This window comes from Lissotriton vulgaris, chromosome 12 (assembly GCF_964263255.1).
Source record: "Lissotriton vulgaris chromosome 12, aLisVul1.2, whole genome shotgun sequence".
Taxonomy (NCBI): Eukaryota; Metazoa; Chordata; class Amphibia; order Caudata; family Salamandridae; genus Lissotriton; species Lissotriton vulgaris.
In genome coordinates this window covers 62222074-62241254 of record NC_141700.1, presented here as the reverse complement: position 1 = coordinate 62241254, position 19181 = coordinate 62222074, and the positions used below count along the sequence as shown (strand labels likewise).

At 43.3% G+C, this 19181-nt stretch overlaps 1 protein-coding gene across 2 annotated transcripts in view; it reads right to left on the bottom strand.

The window, feature by feature from the left end:
- Window positions 1–19181, bottom strand: part of FRMD8 (FERM domain containing 8) — a 64719-nt gene that overhangs the window by 44928 nt on the left and 610 nt on the right. For both annotated transcript variants that reach the window (XM_086947110.1, XM_086947111.1), the window contains exons 2-7: window positions 16827–16966; window positions 14190–14271; window positions 11830–11997; window positions 10148–10249; window positions 8360–8418; window positions 6764–6930 (exon numbers count right to left, since the gene is read on the bottom strand). In XM_086947110.1, the coding sequence (XP_086803236.1) occupies window positions 6764–6930; window positions 8360–8418; window positions 10148–10249; window positions 11830–11997; window positions 14190–14271 (578 nt within the window). In that variant the 5' untranslated portion in view covers window positions 16827–16966. The remainder of the gene's footprint in view (window positions 1–6763; window positions 6931–8359; window positions 8419–10147; window positions 10250–11829; window positions 11998–14189; window positions 14272–16826; window positions 16967–19181) is intronic.

The following is a 19181-nucleotide window of genomic DNA, read 5'->3' as shown; positions in this document are numbered from 1 at the left end:
CAAACACATCCCCCCACACACACACACAACCCCACACACAGACCCCAAACACACACACACAATCCCACACACACACAACCCCAAACACACACAACCCCACACCCCCCCCCCACACACAACCACACACACAGCCACACACACAACCCCAAACACACACACACAATCCCACACACACACAACCCCACACCTCCCCCCACACACAACCACACACACAGCCACACACACAGCCACACACCCGACACCCCCACCCCCCCACACACACACACACCCCCACCTTCCCACACACACACACACACACACCTTCCCACACCCCCCCCCCACACACAACCCCCCCACACACACTCAACCCCCCACACACAGAAACCCCCCCACACACACAACCGTCTATCTATTGCCCTCACTCAATCGCCCTCAGTCTATCAATCGCCCTCAGTCTATCAATCGCCCTCAGTCTATCAATCGCCCTCAGTCTATCAATCGCCCTCAGTCTATCAATCGCCCTCAGTCTATCTATCAACCTCACTCTATCTATCAACCTCACTATCTATCAACCTCACTATCTATCAACCTCACTATCTATCAACCTCACTATCTATCAACCTCACTATCTATCAACCTCACTCTATCTATCAACCTCACTCTATCTATCAACCTCACTCTATCTATCAACCTCACTCTATCTATCAACCTCACTCTATCGCCCTCAATCTATGTATCTATCACACTCACTCTATCGCATCCTCACAGCATCACTCAGCACCAATCACTCAGGGGCACCACAACATCACTCAGGGGCACCACAACATCACTCCGGGGCGCCACAACATCACTCCGGGGCGCCACAACATCACTCCGGGGCGCCACAACATCACTCCGGGGCGCCACAACATCACTCCGGGGCGCCACAACATCACTCAGGGGCACCACCACATCACTATGCGCTACCGCAACATCACTGAACGCCACAACATCACTCGTCGCCACCACAACATCAATCTGTGCAACCATTCAACAACAACTGGTTCAAATATGTTCTCTCAATGTTTCAAGCTTTATTACAAATGTCACAAAAAGATGTTAATATTTCACTTCTGTTCTTGGATTTTCGTCACAATAAAATACACTGAACATAATCTTCACAACAGTTATTTTTTTTTAAAAGCCATTGTTATTTATAATATCAATACATCTAAGTCACGTAAATACAACACATATTGCATTACAAATGCTATAGGTGTCACATTTGCGAAAGTTATAACTATTGGCATTGTAAATGACAAAGCTATTCATTTTGCTATTTTCAAAACCAACACATAAAAAAATATTTGTCATTTACAATACCAATAGCTCAAACTTTCCTAATGCGAGACCTATTGAATGGCAAATGCTTGTTTTAAAAGTGATAAACCAATGTTGAGCCTATCTGACTCATAAGAGCCTCCTAATAAACTGCTGCATATCCTTCACGTTTCCTCTGAAAGTCAACTAGTGACATGTTACATTATCAAGATTTCATGGTCCTGCTTAAGACGCCATTTGCCATTAAGTTTATATCAGTAGGCATTATTAGAGGTATCTTATACAAAATGTTAGCTTCACAATTATCTATGGTTTTGGTCTTCAATTTTCTCTCCACTCGTCCTGGTCTCTCTTTTCTCTTAGTATGTATGGAATCCATTTAATAAAGCTACAGGGAACATGATGATTACATTTTGATTATTCGATCCCAAATTCTAGGGAAAATAGTTATTGTGCCAAGAAAGATGGATTTTAAAGGAACACAATATACAATATTAACATACAAAATTAGTGCCACTTATTTTTAGGTCGAGCTATTATATCCCGCAGGGATTAATAGCTCGAACCTATAGCAGGGGAAACAAACTCTCTTGAACACTGCGGATTCCATGCAGTTCATGTGAGAAATGCGCGTGCACAGAAATCCGCTCTCCCACCAAGCAAGACAAGCCAAGAACATCAAAGCGCCCGGCCGCTTTGAGTCCATTTGCCACCAGCCACTTCACGCTCCGCAGGTCATAAACAGGACCATCTGCTCGTGAATGCTGGCATGCTTGTTTTTCCGATGCACCCAACAGAGCGCTTGTTTTTCAGATGCACCGAACAGAACGCTTGTTTTTCAGATGCACCCAACAGAACGCTTGTTAACTACCATCCTATGAATGACCATTCATTTCATGGCACCCTCTGTAGCTGAGGCACTTACTGAAGGAGACGCTCAGTCACCGTATACCCGGGCCAGTCCACTAATGAGTCATAAGTCCCACCGTGCTGACAGCCAAGCGAATCGCCCCCCTACCTTCACTGGCCTCTCTGCCTCCGAAACCTGTTCCCGCGTGGCGCTGGCGCCCAGGGGGGAACCCACCAATTACTTCTTTCTCTGGTTCGATGTTCCCCGTGCCGCCGCCGCCGCTCTGCCAACAAAGCCTCCCCGGAGCGAGGCTGTAATTACTGCAACCCCATGACAGGGGTTGGGGCAGCGATGCATCAACGTCCCTCCCAATGCTGGCTAAAAATAGGCCTCAGCTGGGCTCGGGGCTCGGAGCTGCGGGAGGAGGTGGGGGCCGAGGCGGCTTCAGAGGAGCTGTGAATACAGCGCCCAGAGGCGAGCTGAGGTGCTACATTCAAGACTTTCAAGAATGGAAACCATTGCACCGGTATTCATGGAAGCCACCGAGGGCTCAAGAGTCAAGCGTGATACACCCAGCTAGTTCAATAGCATGGTGCATGCTGGGAGTTGCAGGCTTACGGTAGCCGGTACGGCTCAACAGAAGCAGCACCAAGTTACTGATTCCTTACTTTACCAGGGAGTGGGAATCACTGGAAATCCACAATATCCCGGTCCACTAACTAACTGTTGACACAATTGCATTTTACAAACCATCCTTGCATTAATGGACAGACAATGGCTGATCATTGCACTGAGATGAGAGTTTCTGCTGTCGAAAGGCGACCTCAGTCATCCTCTTCCCCTAACTGATGCCCTCAGTGCTTCCAAAGAAAGAAGTCAGAGTTCACAAATTCAGATCTGCTGTAATTGCACTTATATAATGCTTACTACCCATGTGAGGTCACAGTTGCAAAGTTTCCCAGGCCCTTGGGTGATGTCCTGCAGCAGTCCATTTTTTTCCCTTTGCGTTCAGTAACTTGTAGTCCTGTTTTATAATGGAATACACAAGACTACAAGTCCCAGAATTCAAGGGGAAATAAACGCAGCGCATCACCATGGACTTGGGGAACTTGGCAGGTCTGAAGCCTTGTAGGTGTTGAATAAAAGCAAAATAGGGAGAAACTGTTTACATTTAAAAAAAATGTTTCAATATACTTCACTTATCCTAAGACAGCCAACAGTATCTGTATTCAAGGTCGTGTAGTCTGCTTCTAAAAACTCCAAGTGCTGGCTAAAAAATAGAAACACACAGAGCCATGTTGGCAAAATCTGTTTTGGGGCTTGCTGGTGGATGGCACCATCAATAGGGGGCAGGGACTCTTAAAAGAGGGTCCCAAGGGTGCCAGTCCCCAACCTCTCTGTAATGTTCCTGGCTGCCTGTCTGATGCCACCAGAAAGGCCATGTAAGGCGCACATATGGTCTGTGAGTCTGTCAGGCAGTACTGTGTCAGGGTGGTGGCTTGACACTCATGTCATGAGGGGCCTCTAATGGTCTTTAAACAGGCAGCGGCGCAGCGCATCTGCCACTGTGATCCTCTACGCTGTTTTTTAATCTCCTTCCCACCTGATGTCGCTTTCTCATTTCCTTTCGTCTTTTTGAAACTTTTACAATTAAAAAGAAATAGTGACCCTTTTCACTTTAAAATTTAAAACGAATCCGTCAGCACTTTCTTGTGTAGGCATGGTGCCAACTCGCTACATTTTGTGAGGTTTGTTGCCAGTTGCAGGTGGCTTCATTAATAGCAGAGTCGATTCCCACCATGCACGTGAATGCGAGCTTTCATTCAGACGCCCATACCCGTAAGTGGACACCCATCGATAAAAAATCTGTTTTCTATAGTCTCCAGCTGTAGAACTCACTTCCGCAATTCAATGCTGCTTGGAGTAGCCCTGACTCTTTTTGTACCTAAAGCGTCACTTTCCTTTCTCATTATGTGCAGAATAACACGAGCATTTCACACTATTTCTGCAGAGCTGCAGGTTTCAGAAAGGAGCTGTGGAAACTACTGTTAGATATCCGTCCTAGTTTGCTTTTAAGTGCTGTGCAGTGTACAACAGGTGTACCTAAGTGCACTCTTGGTTTCCTAATTTCCTGTTTTACTTTGCTCCTGCCCCCCTTCCGGCCGTGTTCACTATGCTCCCGCCCCCTCCCGTTGTCTGCAGTTCCTTTGCTCCCGCAGCTCTCCCGCTGTATTTTCTTTTGCAGTTTTCTACTTTGCTCCTGCCCTCCTTCCGGTCGTGTTTACTATGCTCCTGCCCCCCCTCCCGTTGTCTGCATTTCCTTTGCTCCATCAGTATCTCACACCGTAACTCTGAGCACAATTTTTTTTGTTAGGCACCACACTTGTGAGTGCATTTCAAAGGCGTGCTGTGGAGCTCGACATACTGTGGGGGCTGTTCACCAGAGCTGCCTCTTGGCGCTATGGAGGGGCGCCCACGTGGATGTTTCGGTACTCCGAGAGAATGAGCCGGTGTCAGTCTGTGTCTGAGAATCTGCCCCACGCAGACACCCAGCCTCATCTTCACCGGAGGTTCGCTCAGGGCAAGCGGAACCCCACCGCCCTCACCTTTTAACTTTCGTAGAAACTATTTTTTGTTTTACTGTACTCTTCTTATTGCTATAAATGAGAATTACAATATCAGCACCTACTGCATGTTTAAGGAATCACAGCGATTGAATACTACAATGTTAGTATGACCGTTATACCAGTCACAGGAGGAGTACTTTAGCAGCCCTTTTGGCAGGACTTCCCTTGCATGTCGCTGCACTTTCATTTAATTCTAAGTATGACAAACAGGCTAACGGTAATTCTTCCTGGGATTTAGAAGCTCGTGCACTATACCCCCTGCACCGTGTTCCCGTTAGTTTTCCCTCGTGTCACGTTTTTTGTGTGCGCCTCACACGGTCTTCTCCCTTCTCTGTCCCTCACTGTCCTTCATCTCCTCTATTCTTCACTGTCCTTCTCTCTCCCTCACTGTCTCTCTTCTCCCTCATCTGTCCCTCACTGTCTCCCTTTTCCCCGATTTGTCCCCCACTGTCCTTCATCTCCCTCCTCTGTCGCTCACTGTCCTCGGTCACTCACTGTCCTTGTTCTCCATCCTCTGTCCCTCACTGTCCTCCTCCTTCTCTGTCACTCACTGTCCCTCTCCTCAGTCCCTACCGTCCTTCACCCTTCACTGTCCTTCAACCTCCTCTGCCTCTCACTGACCTACTTCTCTCTCCTCTGTCCCTGTCTTTGTTTTCCCTCCTCTGTTACTCGCTGTCCTTGTTCTCTGCCCCTCACTGTCCTTCTCCCTCCTCTGTCCCTCACTGCCTGTGTTCTGTCCCTCACTGCCCTTCTCCTCTGTCCCTCACTGTCATTCTTCTCCCTCATCTGTCCCTCACTGTCATTCTTCTCCCTCATCTGTCCCTCGCTGTCTTGTTCTCTGTCCTTCACTGTCCTGCTCTCTCTCTCCTATGTCCGTCACTGTCCTTCTCCCCCTCTATCGCTCTCACTCTATCGCCCTCCCTCTATCACCCTCCCTCTATCTATCTATAGCCCTCCCTCTATCTATCTATCGCACTCACTCCATCTATCTATTGCATCACCACAGCATCACTCAGCACCACCACAGCATCACTCAGGGGTACCACAACATCACTATGCGCTACCACAGCATCACTGAACGTCACAGCATCACTCGTCCCCACCACATCACTTAGCACCACCACAGCATCAATCTGTGCAACCATTCAACAACAACTGGTTCAAATATGTTCTCTCAATGTTTCAAGCTTTATTACAAATGTCACAAAAAGATGTTAATATTTCACTTCTGTTCTTGGATTTTCGACAAAATAAAATGCACTGAACATAATCTTCACAAAAGTTTAAGCTATTGCTATTATAAATTACAATAACATTTATTTAAGTGTTAATTATTAAAAAATAAATAAATGCCATTGTTATGTGTAATATCAATACAGCTAAGTCACGTAAATACAACACATATTGTATTACAAATGCTATAGGAGTCACATTTGCAAAAGTTAAAACTATTGGCATGGTAAATGACCAAGCTATTTATTTTGCTATTTTTAAAACCAACACATGAATACAAAATTTTTCATTTACAATACCAATAGCTCAAACTTTCCTAATGCGAGACCTATTGCATTGCAAATGCTTGTTTATGTGGGTTCCATGCGTTAACTGCTGCATAATATTTAATGGGGAAAAAGAAATTTTTGACACTAGTGTTTTTGGATAAAAAGCTATAAATAACAAAAATGAATGTGTCCTCATGTAATGCAACTGTGGTCATGTAAAGCGCTCTGATACCCGATTCGGGTCAAGTTTGCCTATATAAAACTAAATAAAAATAAATAACAGAAAGGACTGTGCTTTTGCTTTACAAAAAATAACAGAAATAAAATTAAGTAATACAATATAGAGATATTCTAAATTATAAACAAAACAAAAAGATACTATTTAAGTTCCATCCTATAAAGTAAACAAAAAAAACACACAAAATACAACAACACGACCACTTGCACCATATATGTATTGCACCAAGGGAGAGCAAGAAACCTACCTTAAGGCAGAAACTGTATGCTGCTCCTCATCAAAAGGTCCAAGCTCCAACCTACATGCCAGGCCTCCCAGCTTTTCACAGTCCTCAATGTCGCATGGATAGCGACCTTCCAGTACATTGTATTTGGCTTCCTCGTACAGAAGTCTCAACGTTTGCTCGTCTTCAATCTGCAAAACATTAAAGATTGGAAAAGGACAGATCATTATGCGGTTATGTCATATGGGTGAAGTTCAGCTCTCCCTCTAACACAGTGCAATGTTGGGTTATGTTGTACATCTGGCACCTTGTGAGCTCTGTTTCTGGACTGTACACTGGGCTCTGCTGTCCCTTTTCAGACACAGTCAGGCCAGAATCTAACCAAAGTTCGATAGGGCTCTGATGTCCCTTCTCTGACAGTGCGAGTTTCCCCCATTTCATACGAGTTATTCTCATTTGGACTCACCACTATCCCAACGACCAATTTATTTCTTCTTCTTCCCGCAACATTAACCTCCAAGCCCAAATCTTTTATGTGTCATAGCTACCTGAAAGGGACGTTTACCCTCGCTTTGATGCTAAACTCAATGACTGAAGTAAAATACTTATCTGGATCCTCTAGCTCCTGCTATCCTAGCAGTCTTCCCTCTTAACATACTTACACCCTCTCACTCAGCCAATAATTTTGCCTTGCAATTTGACTCTACACGAAGCAGTCAACCTTTAATGCTTTAACTGCTGCAGAATACAGATGAAGGACCATCCATAAACTCTGATAGAATACACCCCTTTCAAGCTGCTAAATTCCTCCTACTCAGCCTGGTCAGGAGTAAGCCAAGTTATTGCAAAAGACTCATAGTCTGTGTTGTTTAGCAAGACAGAACAGTCAACGTTGCAACCCAAACACCCTTCAAAAGACACGCTAATACTGAGCACCCTCCAGCCTAGCAGCGCGGTACACACATCCCAGGACTTTACTTCATCAGGACTGGTGTGCCCCAGACAGAGGACGTCTATTGCCCTTTGTTGAAAATGCTGCTGCCTGCCAAGGTGAGAGCGAGATCCATTGGGAAGAATATTAGTTCACTAAAGATCCACTTGCAATTATTCCCCTCCCACGCTGCAGTCAGTGGAAGTCGGATGATATTCCATTGTCCCCAAAGGAGAGACCATGCATAGCCAGAAGCTGCAAAGCAATTAGTCTATATACCTCACACCCACTAATGATCCCTCGTGACTCCGCCGAATCATAAATCCACCAAAAAAAGACAGTGGAGCAAATGCATCGAATAATCTTCATGAGAGCACAAGCCTAATCCCAATAACTAACAAAAAACATTCTTGGGTTCCAGAGCAGAGTGCTTCCCAGAGTAAAGTAATGCTATGCCTCACATACACGTTATATAAATGCATTGCAACTTCAATACCAATCACCTCGAAGGCAACTGCTAACCAAACACATAGCCCTACCGTTTATTCCTGGTCTTAAGCTGTGCTTGCACTTGGTCTCGAGCAGAACCCCCTTGGGATAGATCCCATCACAATCACTGAGCAACCGCATCACCCCAAGGCTCACCAGCAATAGCCATAAGGCTTACCACCTGCAGCTTCAAGACTCACCTGCAGTTCTCGCCTTTTGGGGAAAAACACATTTCTCCTGAACTGCAACGCAGGCTCATCTTGAAAAATAAAAACACATGGAAAACAGCTTCGTTTTTAAATAGTCGTAAAGAGGAATGCATGTAATAGCCTGCAACTTCAGAACCCACCATAGTACACCAAAGCATTACATATTCATACCTGCAAATCAAAATAAAGTGTTCACGGTCAGAAAGTAAACCCATCATAAATACTATGCCTAGAGAACCCAACTGAACTTTAAAATGTTCAAATACTTTGTCAGAAGATATAGTGGCCAATACCATATCTATGACTGTCAACAGAAATTTGAAATCCCTGCGCCAGAAAATAAAATCCCATCAGAAAATAGTAGAAATAAGAAATGATCACTGATGTTATTATATGCCAGGATGCTGTATTTATAAGGGCTTCTTAAGGTGCCAGCATTGCTGCTCAAAAATACCCACTGCTCAATAAAGAAGTGCTCACAACGCCGGTCAGCTTCAGGTGGGTAAATATGCTATAGAGGTGCTCTGGATGCCAGATTTCTTGTTTATGATGATAGGGCCGGTACACTTATTGCACTCCGGTTATTGATCTAACAGGTTCCGGCCAGACCATATGCCGGGGGTCCATCTTGCCAGAGCACTTGAAATACAGAATTTGTGAAACAGGAGAAGTAACATTTATAATCCATATTCTGCTTTCTTCACATAGACAAAACAGATTTCAAAGCTAGCTATCACACTGAAGAAAATATGCAAGCACACACTGTAATGCCATTCTCCACATTATCCCAGGATGTGAAGCACCTTTTAACATCCTGTTTCCAAATTGCCACAATATGCAAGGCACACACCACCAGGACAGTTTCCACAATTTCTCAATGAGTGAACCATGCACTACGATGGCAGTTTTTACACTGCCCTAGTACTCAAAGTCCACATAGACAAGTCAAGTTCCATACTGCACTGAACAACGGCACAGTGTCATGCTGGTTTCTATACTGCTCCAGTTGAGCGATTATGTTGCAACAAGCACATATAGAAGTAAGGGCGCCTCATACGCCAAATACACCAATCATATACCTGGTATAGGGCACATGCCCAGGTACATCATGGACATCCTAGATGTAGGACCATGTTAGGGTCGGACTTACATTCCCATGTGCATTCTCATATGCAAAGGAAAATCACTGTCTAGTAGCCACACTCTCAAATGCCACGGTAATGCCATCCAACCACGTCCTCATGTGGCCATGAGCTGCCATACGATGCAAGGTGAGCTCTTTATGAAATGCACACCCTCAAATCCATAGAGGCAGCTTCACATTGAAACAAAAAAGAGTTCTGCTTGCTAAACTGCAAAAGTTGAAACTAATAGTCCTGGTTTCTCATTTAGGATTAGTTACAGACCAAAAGTATGATCTGCGGAAAGTCAATCTTCCTGCATATCAAACCCACACCGTAAATATTCATCATGAAAATAAACACAGAGAGCTATACCTCTAGATGCCTTCATTAAATGTTTCCTCTTCTATTCCACATCACATCCTGTTTTCTGAACTTAACATCTTACAACCCATGCTGTTCTTCGTAGAGCATCTCAAATTCAAAAAGGCACTGCTGCCTCTGATGCCAGTTGGGCCCCGGAAACCTTTTAGTTGGATGTGGAGGGTAATCCTCTGTACGAGGAATGAAGTTACCCAACAAGAAGCCAAACAACAAAGATACTGTGTGCCGCTTCACTGCTATAGTTCCATCATCACCCACTCCCCCTGCTACCCACCTTGGGTGATGTCCTCCTCAGAGCACTCTGTGAACCGGAACAGCAGCTCCTGCCACTGTCGGCAAACTTTGTACGGCTGGTGCTTTGGTTTTAGCTGGACCTCTGGAAAAGAAAGACAGAATGAAACAACCCTTTGGGAAATGCTTTAACTACCATGACACTACTTGAACTAGACACCAGGTGCAAGTTGTATAGTCATTGTATCAGCTCTCGGAGCTAGTTATATTTCAAAAACACTTACATCATGATTAAAAGCGGGTCACATTTATGGGAAAGTGGACTAGGATGCACAGCAGAGGTGCAGAACACTTCATCAAAATAAGAAATAAGTGAGAGAGTCTGTGTCCGTGAGCAAGCAAGGGCGAATAATGAGACAATCTTTCTAAGGGTGCTTTGTTATCTAATACAGTAGTAATAATATTTCTCTGCAGCACCAATCCCATCAATGCACTCCTCAGAGGCATTGCATTCTGACGGCATTAAAGTTCACAAGAGATTCAAATTTGAGTCGTAGGTGAATAATGTACACCAGTTAGTTTGCACCCTGTGATCTTTGCTCATGGCAGGATTGTAGTGGCCAGCAAGAAATCATCAGCTGGGCTGTATAACCTCCACGGTCATTAGCATAAAGCCTAGCACGTAACTTATTTGGCTCCATTGGGTCATTCAAAATAAATGCCTAGAGGTGATTTTGAGTGCTTGCGGCCATCAACGTATAAGGCTAGCTTCCCACTCGGCCCTTCCTCCCTTCCCCTCACCCACACACTCTCGGAAGACCGCAAGTTCTTCAGGTGCAATGTTAAAAAATTAAGTCTTTTCCCTTGTTCAAACATTTGATGGCAGAAAAGTCATGGGTTGTGCCTTCTTTAAGATAAAGCCGAAACGGACACCACAGATAAAACATTTAGATCAAGGACTTGTGGTGCCTTCAAGGTTTCACCCAACCTCAGTGTCAAAAGATGGAGTTACACCATCAGCCCAGAGCTAAAGACAGGACCATCACCCTCCTATATACAAATGAGGTTAAAATGATGCATTATTTTCTACCCTTCAAGCTTCTTTACTATCAAAACATATAAATAAAATTACACTGACATATTACAAACAGATGAACTGTGACAATGTCTTTAAAATATATTTCTTTAACTGATAATCACATTAAAATTGACCATGAAAAAGATTATGAGACTTTTCCGAGCTTTCACTTTAAACTACTGAAACCAACAAAAAGTTGTCTCTCTCACTTCAACTTTGCTTTAATACAGTCTCTGGTTGTAGTGGTTAAACACTGAAACAAGGTTTAAGAAATGGTTTCTATGTTAAGAGCAAATTATGATGAATGACGCTTCTGTACTGGACATTTTGGGGTACATTATTACTTTTCTCACCATTACAGTAGGACACCTGTTAAAACAATTGTAAAATCCAGGGCATATGGGAAATTAAAGAACAAAATGCCTGAATATTCTGCAACATTGGCACAAAACGAATGAAATTTCAAGAGAAAGACATGAATGCATATCAATAAACCCCAAAACGTTACAACATCAAGCCACACATTTAGTTTAAAAACCAAAGAAGAAAGGTTTCAAAATTGCAAAAGGACTGGTGCTACAGAATATTTTGCTCAAGGCTTCGAAATGAGTTACAGAAGTCTGAATGATTACAGGGTGGATGCCTACCGAGCAATGGGGACACCAGCCAGAGTGAGAAGACATCCTGGGCGATCTCTGGAAGCTGAAGGGCTTCGCGCACAATGCTGTGCACCTCATGGGAAGTCATGGAGGTCAGACCGTCCAAGGTAAGAGGCACTACGGCATCGTTGATCAGGTACACCAAGACATCGAGCGCTGCAGAGATAAAATGTGAAAGGGGAAGATATGCTTACAGAGGAAAGCCACATTGAATGTGCTGGCAGTACCATCCAGCCAAGATTCATCATAACACAAATGAACTTCTAGACTTCAAGTCAGACACACATACCACGTCACAGTTTAATGTCAGTCATCGTCCATGCATACACTAAAAGTAGCCTAAATTCTAAGAGCAATAAAGCTACTTCTCCTAGATTACTATTACAATCCACTGGCTTTTCAAATTATCACATTCCTCAGTGGCACTCTGTTACTAAGACTGCATCTAAATCTATCACTGGCGTTTCCTACACCATCCAAACCCAAGTGCCATGATTGAGACACATATCAAAACACACTTACACGCAGTAGATCGAGTCTAAGGCCAAGAGAGAGCGACAAGCAACAAGCTTAATTGCCAGCATGGACCAATTCTTCATCTCTTTCTCGCTCCCTCAAACCAAAGAAAACATGGCACAGAGTCTGCACTTATCAATTTTCTGGGACGGTTTTCTGGGCCTTGCTAATTAGGGACAAAGGCTAAGTCGGAAAAAGTGTCACACTCAAAATGCAAAGTCCCAGCCAACAATGAATCTATGGCAATAGGTCACAAAGAAACACCCCAGCATGTTGTCATCTGCTAGTTGTACACTGTCAGAGGCTATTATAATTCGGTGCATGAAAATGATGCCGAGATCTACAGGGTAGATGGCTCTTGCTACAAAGAGTAAGCAGCAATAGAGAGAAAGCATCACTATATCAGGATAAAGAAACTGCATTATACGACTCCTTACAACTAATTCCACAGCTTAGTCTGTAAGAAGATTTATTTACCGCCTACGACTACAATGCCACCAATAACATTTTTTGGTTTTCAGCAATCCAATCATGCTCTGACTACCTTCTACTGGTTCCTCTTTAGACAATATTCGCTCTTAAAGGCCCGCAACTAACCCGAAACGTTTAGCGTGGAAAGGCAAAGGATTGCCTTATCATGACATTCCTCTCATCAATCAGAACCTTATATGTATGCCCAAGGCCTGCCTCTCTGAAAAAAACAGTCATTCAATGGGCTTAATTCAAACTACTCAGCAAGAGAGTCGTCCACTCACCCGCTTCTGAATTCCTTCCCTCCACAACCAAGGAGCAACACACATCAACCACTGCCTGAACTGGTACCAATCCTCCAGACTCCTGCGCTCCACCTCCCAGTCCCTCGCTCACACTCCCCGCATTCACCAAAGCAACAGTGGAGGACGCGCCTTCTCCTTCCTTTCCAAGTCCTGGAATGACTTTTCCTTGCACCTCTGAACATCACCCTCTCTCACCGAATTCAGATAGGAACAAGACCTGGATCTTCAACTGATCCCAGCATGAACCCCGTGCCTGGATACCCTTGCGGGTGATTAGTCACTCTCTACACATCCAAGTTAATATATTTTTGCCTAGGAAATTACTGTCTGCACTGAAGTGGTTCATCAAAGAGAAGTGTAACTTATAGGCTGGGTCTATTAATGCATCTAGATCATGCATCTTATTAGTACTTTTCAAATATTCCATTACCAAAAATTACTGTTTTTGTTTGTACCAGATTTGTATTGAACAGCATTCTTTCGGGATGTATCAAATGTGACGGCATAGATCTTATGTACATAATTTCTAAAATAAAATGATTATGAGCAAAACACAAGGAGTAAAAATTACTAAAACAAAGAAATAGGAAACCAACATACAAAATGGAAAAGTACTGGGAAATGGTGCAAATGTATATGTACTTAGATTCGCCAAAACACTTCGTTCACTTTTCTTCCTCTGTGAACTTTCACGGTGGACCCCCTTACCTTTCAACAGCATCTGATTTCCCGGGTAGTCTAGGGGAACAGCACAGAGAGGAAACTACAGAAAGTAAACATGTCACTTCCATCTCAGTTTACCTTCTGTTCCTTCGGCAGTCTTTTTGACCACTGTAACCTGGGCCCACAATGTTATTTGGGCAGGGCCAACAGGAAATCTAAGGACAACAGCTTTTACTACCAGCTATAGCACCCAAATAACCATTGAACCGCACCTTTTTGGTGGCATGCTCTGAATGCTCTTATAGAAAGATCAATTCGTTTTCAAGTGACGATGGGTTACTCCACGTTTGCAAAAGCTTATACTACATCCCTACAATGAAAGAGGTTACCTACATCTGGTCCCAATCGAAGAAACGCTGCTCCGCTGCGTCTGCTCATGAAATCCCGGAGGAAACCCTCCTTCACTCCCGTCCATCTAGAAAGGGATAATACCACTGCAAATTATGGTCGAATATTTATTACACAACACAAATTCTATATACATAAACAACATGTCAAACCACAACACTTCAGCCATACCATGTCAATGATTATTACTCTCCATGAACATGGATTTGAAAGTAGGGAAGGCAATGCTTACTTCCTAGATGCTGGGGGTGAATCACTTGGGACTCTGCAGTTCAATAACAGTTGAATCACTAGGTAACATCGTGATTACATATTCTCCGGTCTTCTCAGGGCCCCATTTCTAGGTTTATCAGCATTCAATACTGCCACAATGACAGTGGGCACAAGACACATACTACGAAAACTGACTATAAGAACCATTCTGAGACTCTGGTTTTGTGGTGACATTGTGACTTGGCCATTAGCATTATTAAACCCGGTCAGCTTTTATTCACTGACTTAACAAGAGTGGTCAGAGTATCTGGGTACAATCAGACTCTACAATGGGAGAGAACGTGCTCCTTTAAGCCATGCTAACCAGGAAACTCTTCTGAAAGGTGAAAGGACTAGCACATAAATCTGGCCATCACCTTGACTTCTCTGCAGATAAAGTGTTAATGGTTAGGAAGCCTTCTTACCGCGTAATTAATAGATGAATCATTCTGAAAATACTTTCCACAAATTATGCTATCAAAGACAGCCTGCGAAGGAAGATAAAAATCACTGGCAGGTCTTGGCATAAGACACATGAAAGTATACCTTTGGGAAACATGTCTGATAAAGGTTAACAGGAAGGTGGACATCAAGTGATATCAAATTTGCCATCTACCATGACAGAACCAAAAAGGACTCGCATTCTTTTAGCCACACAAAAAAGTAACACAAGAATATATTATGTACTGGGAATTAATGGCTTACTGAATATCTGCTTGTGGACAAGTGTCTAACTTGATTAAGGGAACTCAAACGATAACGAGTATCTGGAGAAGACAGTGCAGGAAAAAACAAACATTGTTTCTAGTTAAAAAGATTAAGAATCAACAATCCATCCAATCTGCTAAAAATGTATTTCAACATTTTAATAAACTATCTGCCCCTTAAGCAGATACAGCTCCTTTAATCCTCCACCATAATTTTATGATTACCTGGTTTAATATTTCCCTGATGAAATTACTTAACGTCTAAGACTCAATTACGAACCAGGTATCTGAAACCATAATGCCCGATTCCACTGCTTCTACCCAGAGTCCACAGCCATCTCTTGTGGCATTTACACCTCTCACTATGGCAGACACCAGTGCCCTAAGCAGCCATAGGCGAGGCTCAGGCTCACCCTGAGTTTGCTTGCCTTGGAAAAATACATATATCATCTGCTCTGTTTAACACTAGCCATGGTAAATTCTATGTTGACACCTTAATTTAACAGGTTACCTGTATTTCTTAATTTCTGTATGTGTTTACTCCGACACTTCGATAAAAGCATAAAAAGTCTTAAACACATTTTAGTGATACAGACACAGGATAAATAACCCTTTTTATAAAGCGCTTCAAACCACACACTGCTGCCATTTCTAATTATTGTAAGTAACGTGATGTGACTATAGATTGATGGTACTCAATGGGAAGGGTTCAGTTGGCTTGCCTAGACTCAAACCTGTGACTGGAAGATCACTGCATATCTAAGAGGAGAAAATTTGAATTACTCGGTGATCCTGCCAACTGAAACATGTTCCTGTCAGACAGCCATTCTTTACTTGTCGTGGAATCAAAATTGCAGTGGCACGTGTGATGCTGTCACTATGTCCCAAATGCCAATGCCACCTGCCTCTATATTAATTGCTTACAAAGAAATTGGCTTCAGTGTGCGTTTGTGTGAGGAGGAGACTATGGTAAAAACATACAAAGGGATTTCAAGATGCAAAGAACACCAAATGCTTCAATCTGAGCTAAAAACTGGTATTTTAAACTTCACTTATCTCTGCACACAGTCCTCTCCCCTTAGACATACGTACGACCACTGAACTCATGTGTTTTCGAAAAAAACTGAAAACATGGCTCTTCAGTTAAATTCCCTTTCTAGACCTACCTTTTTTTCTGGGACTGTCTGCATGCGCAATGAGACTCCCTCGGGAAGTGATATGCTGCGCAATACAAATATCCAGACTAGACTAGACTAAAACACAGATACCAAGTCATAGAAATGAAACGCTGAACATGCTACTTTGTCTTCAGAATTAGCCAATAAAAATCTAGAAACATGAACAAACAGACGAAATCTAGTCTGATATAGCTCTACAAAGTAGTGCTGGATACACATGGCGTTAATTTACTAAATTAAATCCTGCACAAATCACATACACTTCTTAGCCTGGATTTAATAGGAAATAACACCCTAGTACAAAAAGCCACACATTGTACATTTCCTGCAAACTGCTGTGGATTCTACTTCTTCTATTCCACCAACATGGTGTCCAGGCTTGACACACTGCCTTTCCACAGGTAAGCAAAACACACTAATCGGCAATAAATCTAAAATCGGACACAAAAACATGCGAGAAAGCAAAGCAACGGAAAATGACATACCTTAAGTAAAAATTCTGATAGCTTTCTATGGGCTCTCAGCGTCTTTGATATGGGTTCTTCGTGGTTAACCCAGGCAGAACAGTATTTTGATTGTTGGTTCTCATATACCACAACAAACGTTCTTTCTTGGTTCTCCGCCACTTATAATGAATTTAAATGAAAAATGTACATTTAATTGGGTCAGGCATATTCCGCTTTAAAACACTATCATGTGATAAATAGTACAGACCGTCCCACTTCTGGGACGTTATAAACTTTGTTACAAGACATAATTTTACCCTTCTCACTACATGTTCTATAGTCAAAAAATTTGAGTTAGATCAATGTGTATCTGGGTTCACAAAGGGATAAGCAACGAATAACCTAAATTTAACAGCACCAGTTTGAAAAAGTGAAAAGAAAGCAATGAAAACTTTGACTTCTTCAGGCTAAGTATGCAGCATGTAAAAAACGAATTACATTGACTCTTGGTTGTTACACAGCGTGCATTGTAATTACTTAACTCAACGGTACTCAACGTCAAAGGAGTGACAATCTGAGTTGATCTTGTGGAGATTTACACCAGAGTTAATAACACAGACCTCTGCTGCACGTTTCAACATACTGAGTTAATTGTGTGGTAAAACCAAGCCTCCCACCAAAAACGCAGGCCTTCATTAAAACAGGCTGTTATTTTGGTGAGGTAATACCAGTCCCTGTAAATATGGATACTCTTGGTATTATCATCTGCGGTCTAACTGCACCACTCTGACTATGGCACCTTGGAATGCAGACAGAAGAAAAACTGTTTGTTTTCCTATATGAAACTTGGAATTGTGCAATCATCCCCTACAGAAACTCCACTTTGAAAACATCGTGTGGGGGTTGGGGGGGGGCACAAGGTGCATTCATGAATATACCTGTTGCGGTACCATTCAGACCGTAACTCATGTGGCAGAAGTGGGATGACCGGCCTTTACGCAATGCCGTGGTCACCGTTGGATGCAGAAAATTAGTGAAAGGCGCACTGGCACACATACCTTTTCCTGAAGATAAACACAGAACACCTAATGAACCTCCAACACGCTTTATTCATGGTAGTAGATTCCAGGTGCTAGAAATGTGCACACATATGTAACAACTTGAGTCAGACAAAAAGAAAAGTACACTGGTGTTTTTCACCAACTCCGTGAAACCTGGCAGCTGAGAAACACACTGCCCGGCGAGCTAGGCTGCTTCTGTGCTTAGTGAAAGAGGATAGATACAGTTTGGATGGTGGATGCAGTTTGGACAGCGTTAGTAGGCGAGGAGCCGTTTCAGTCGGCATAAATGCAGCATATATAAGTTTGTCGGGTTCCGATTGCCCCTCTTGAACGAGGTTGTACAGAACTGTTGGAGGGCTCTAGAACCTGTATTAGAGTGCCAACACCTGCCATGAAGCAAGACACTAGTGATGTTGGTTAGACCAAAATGCTATAGCTAATGTCTCCATTGTTTGGATGGGAGGCATTATGTCGCAGGGTCAAGGGCATTTCATACAATACACTCCGAGCTGACGGCTCCATTTAAATTTGGATAGTTGAAGAAACCTTTGTAGCCAATTTGTATCGGCGGCATACACCGCAGCTAGATAAGCGAGATATATCATTGAGCTAAACGTCTAGGAGGGAGAGGTGTGGGTGCTTCAGCAACACCTGCCACTAAGCACTGCCGTTGGAGATCCAGCTTCAAAATGAGTGTCTTTGAGGGAGTGGCAACACCCAGAAGTTGCGTCAGACCAAAGTCCCTTCACCCAAAACATCTCCCACTAGAGACAAAGCAGGCAGCAGGATGGGACAAGCCCTACAGTGTAGTAAAGAGGGGGACCACAGGAGGGGACAATACCTACAATGTAAGAAAGGGGGGTGGGCCGGAGAGGACAATCCCTATAGTGTCGAATGGCCAGAATTTTAAAGCCAAAAGCAGGCACATTATACAAAAAAATAGAAGGTCTAAAATATTGCTTCAACCGAGCGCACATAATGACAGCGCACCTCAAAGAATTTCTGAAGAGGCAGTAAAAACATAAATAAAATGCAATTTTTAGAGCCAGTAGCATGCTTGTTAATTAAAATTTTAAAATGCTTTCTTATGATAGCTTCTAACTATCCCTGCTTTGGAAAACATACAAATACACCTCGCTCCGTTTTCTTTGGACCTTCTTTAACATTGAGAACATGAGCTAAATTTCTCTAAATCTGCCGGGACAGCTGTTGAAAAGCCGGGACGCCTGGTCACCCTACTATAGTATGGGAAAGAGGGGGCTGCAGGAGGAGATAATCCCTAGGGAATGAGGGAGCAGCCGGAGGGGCCAATCCCCATAGTTGTGAAAATAAG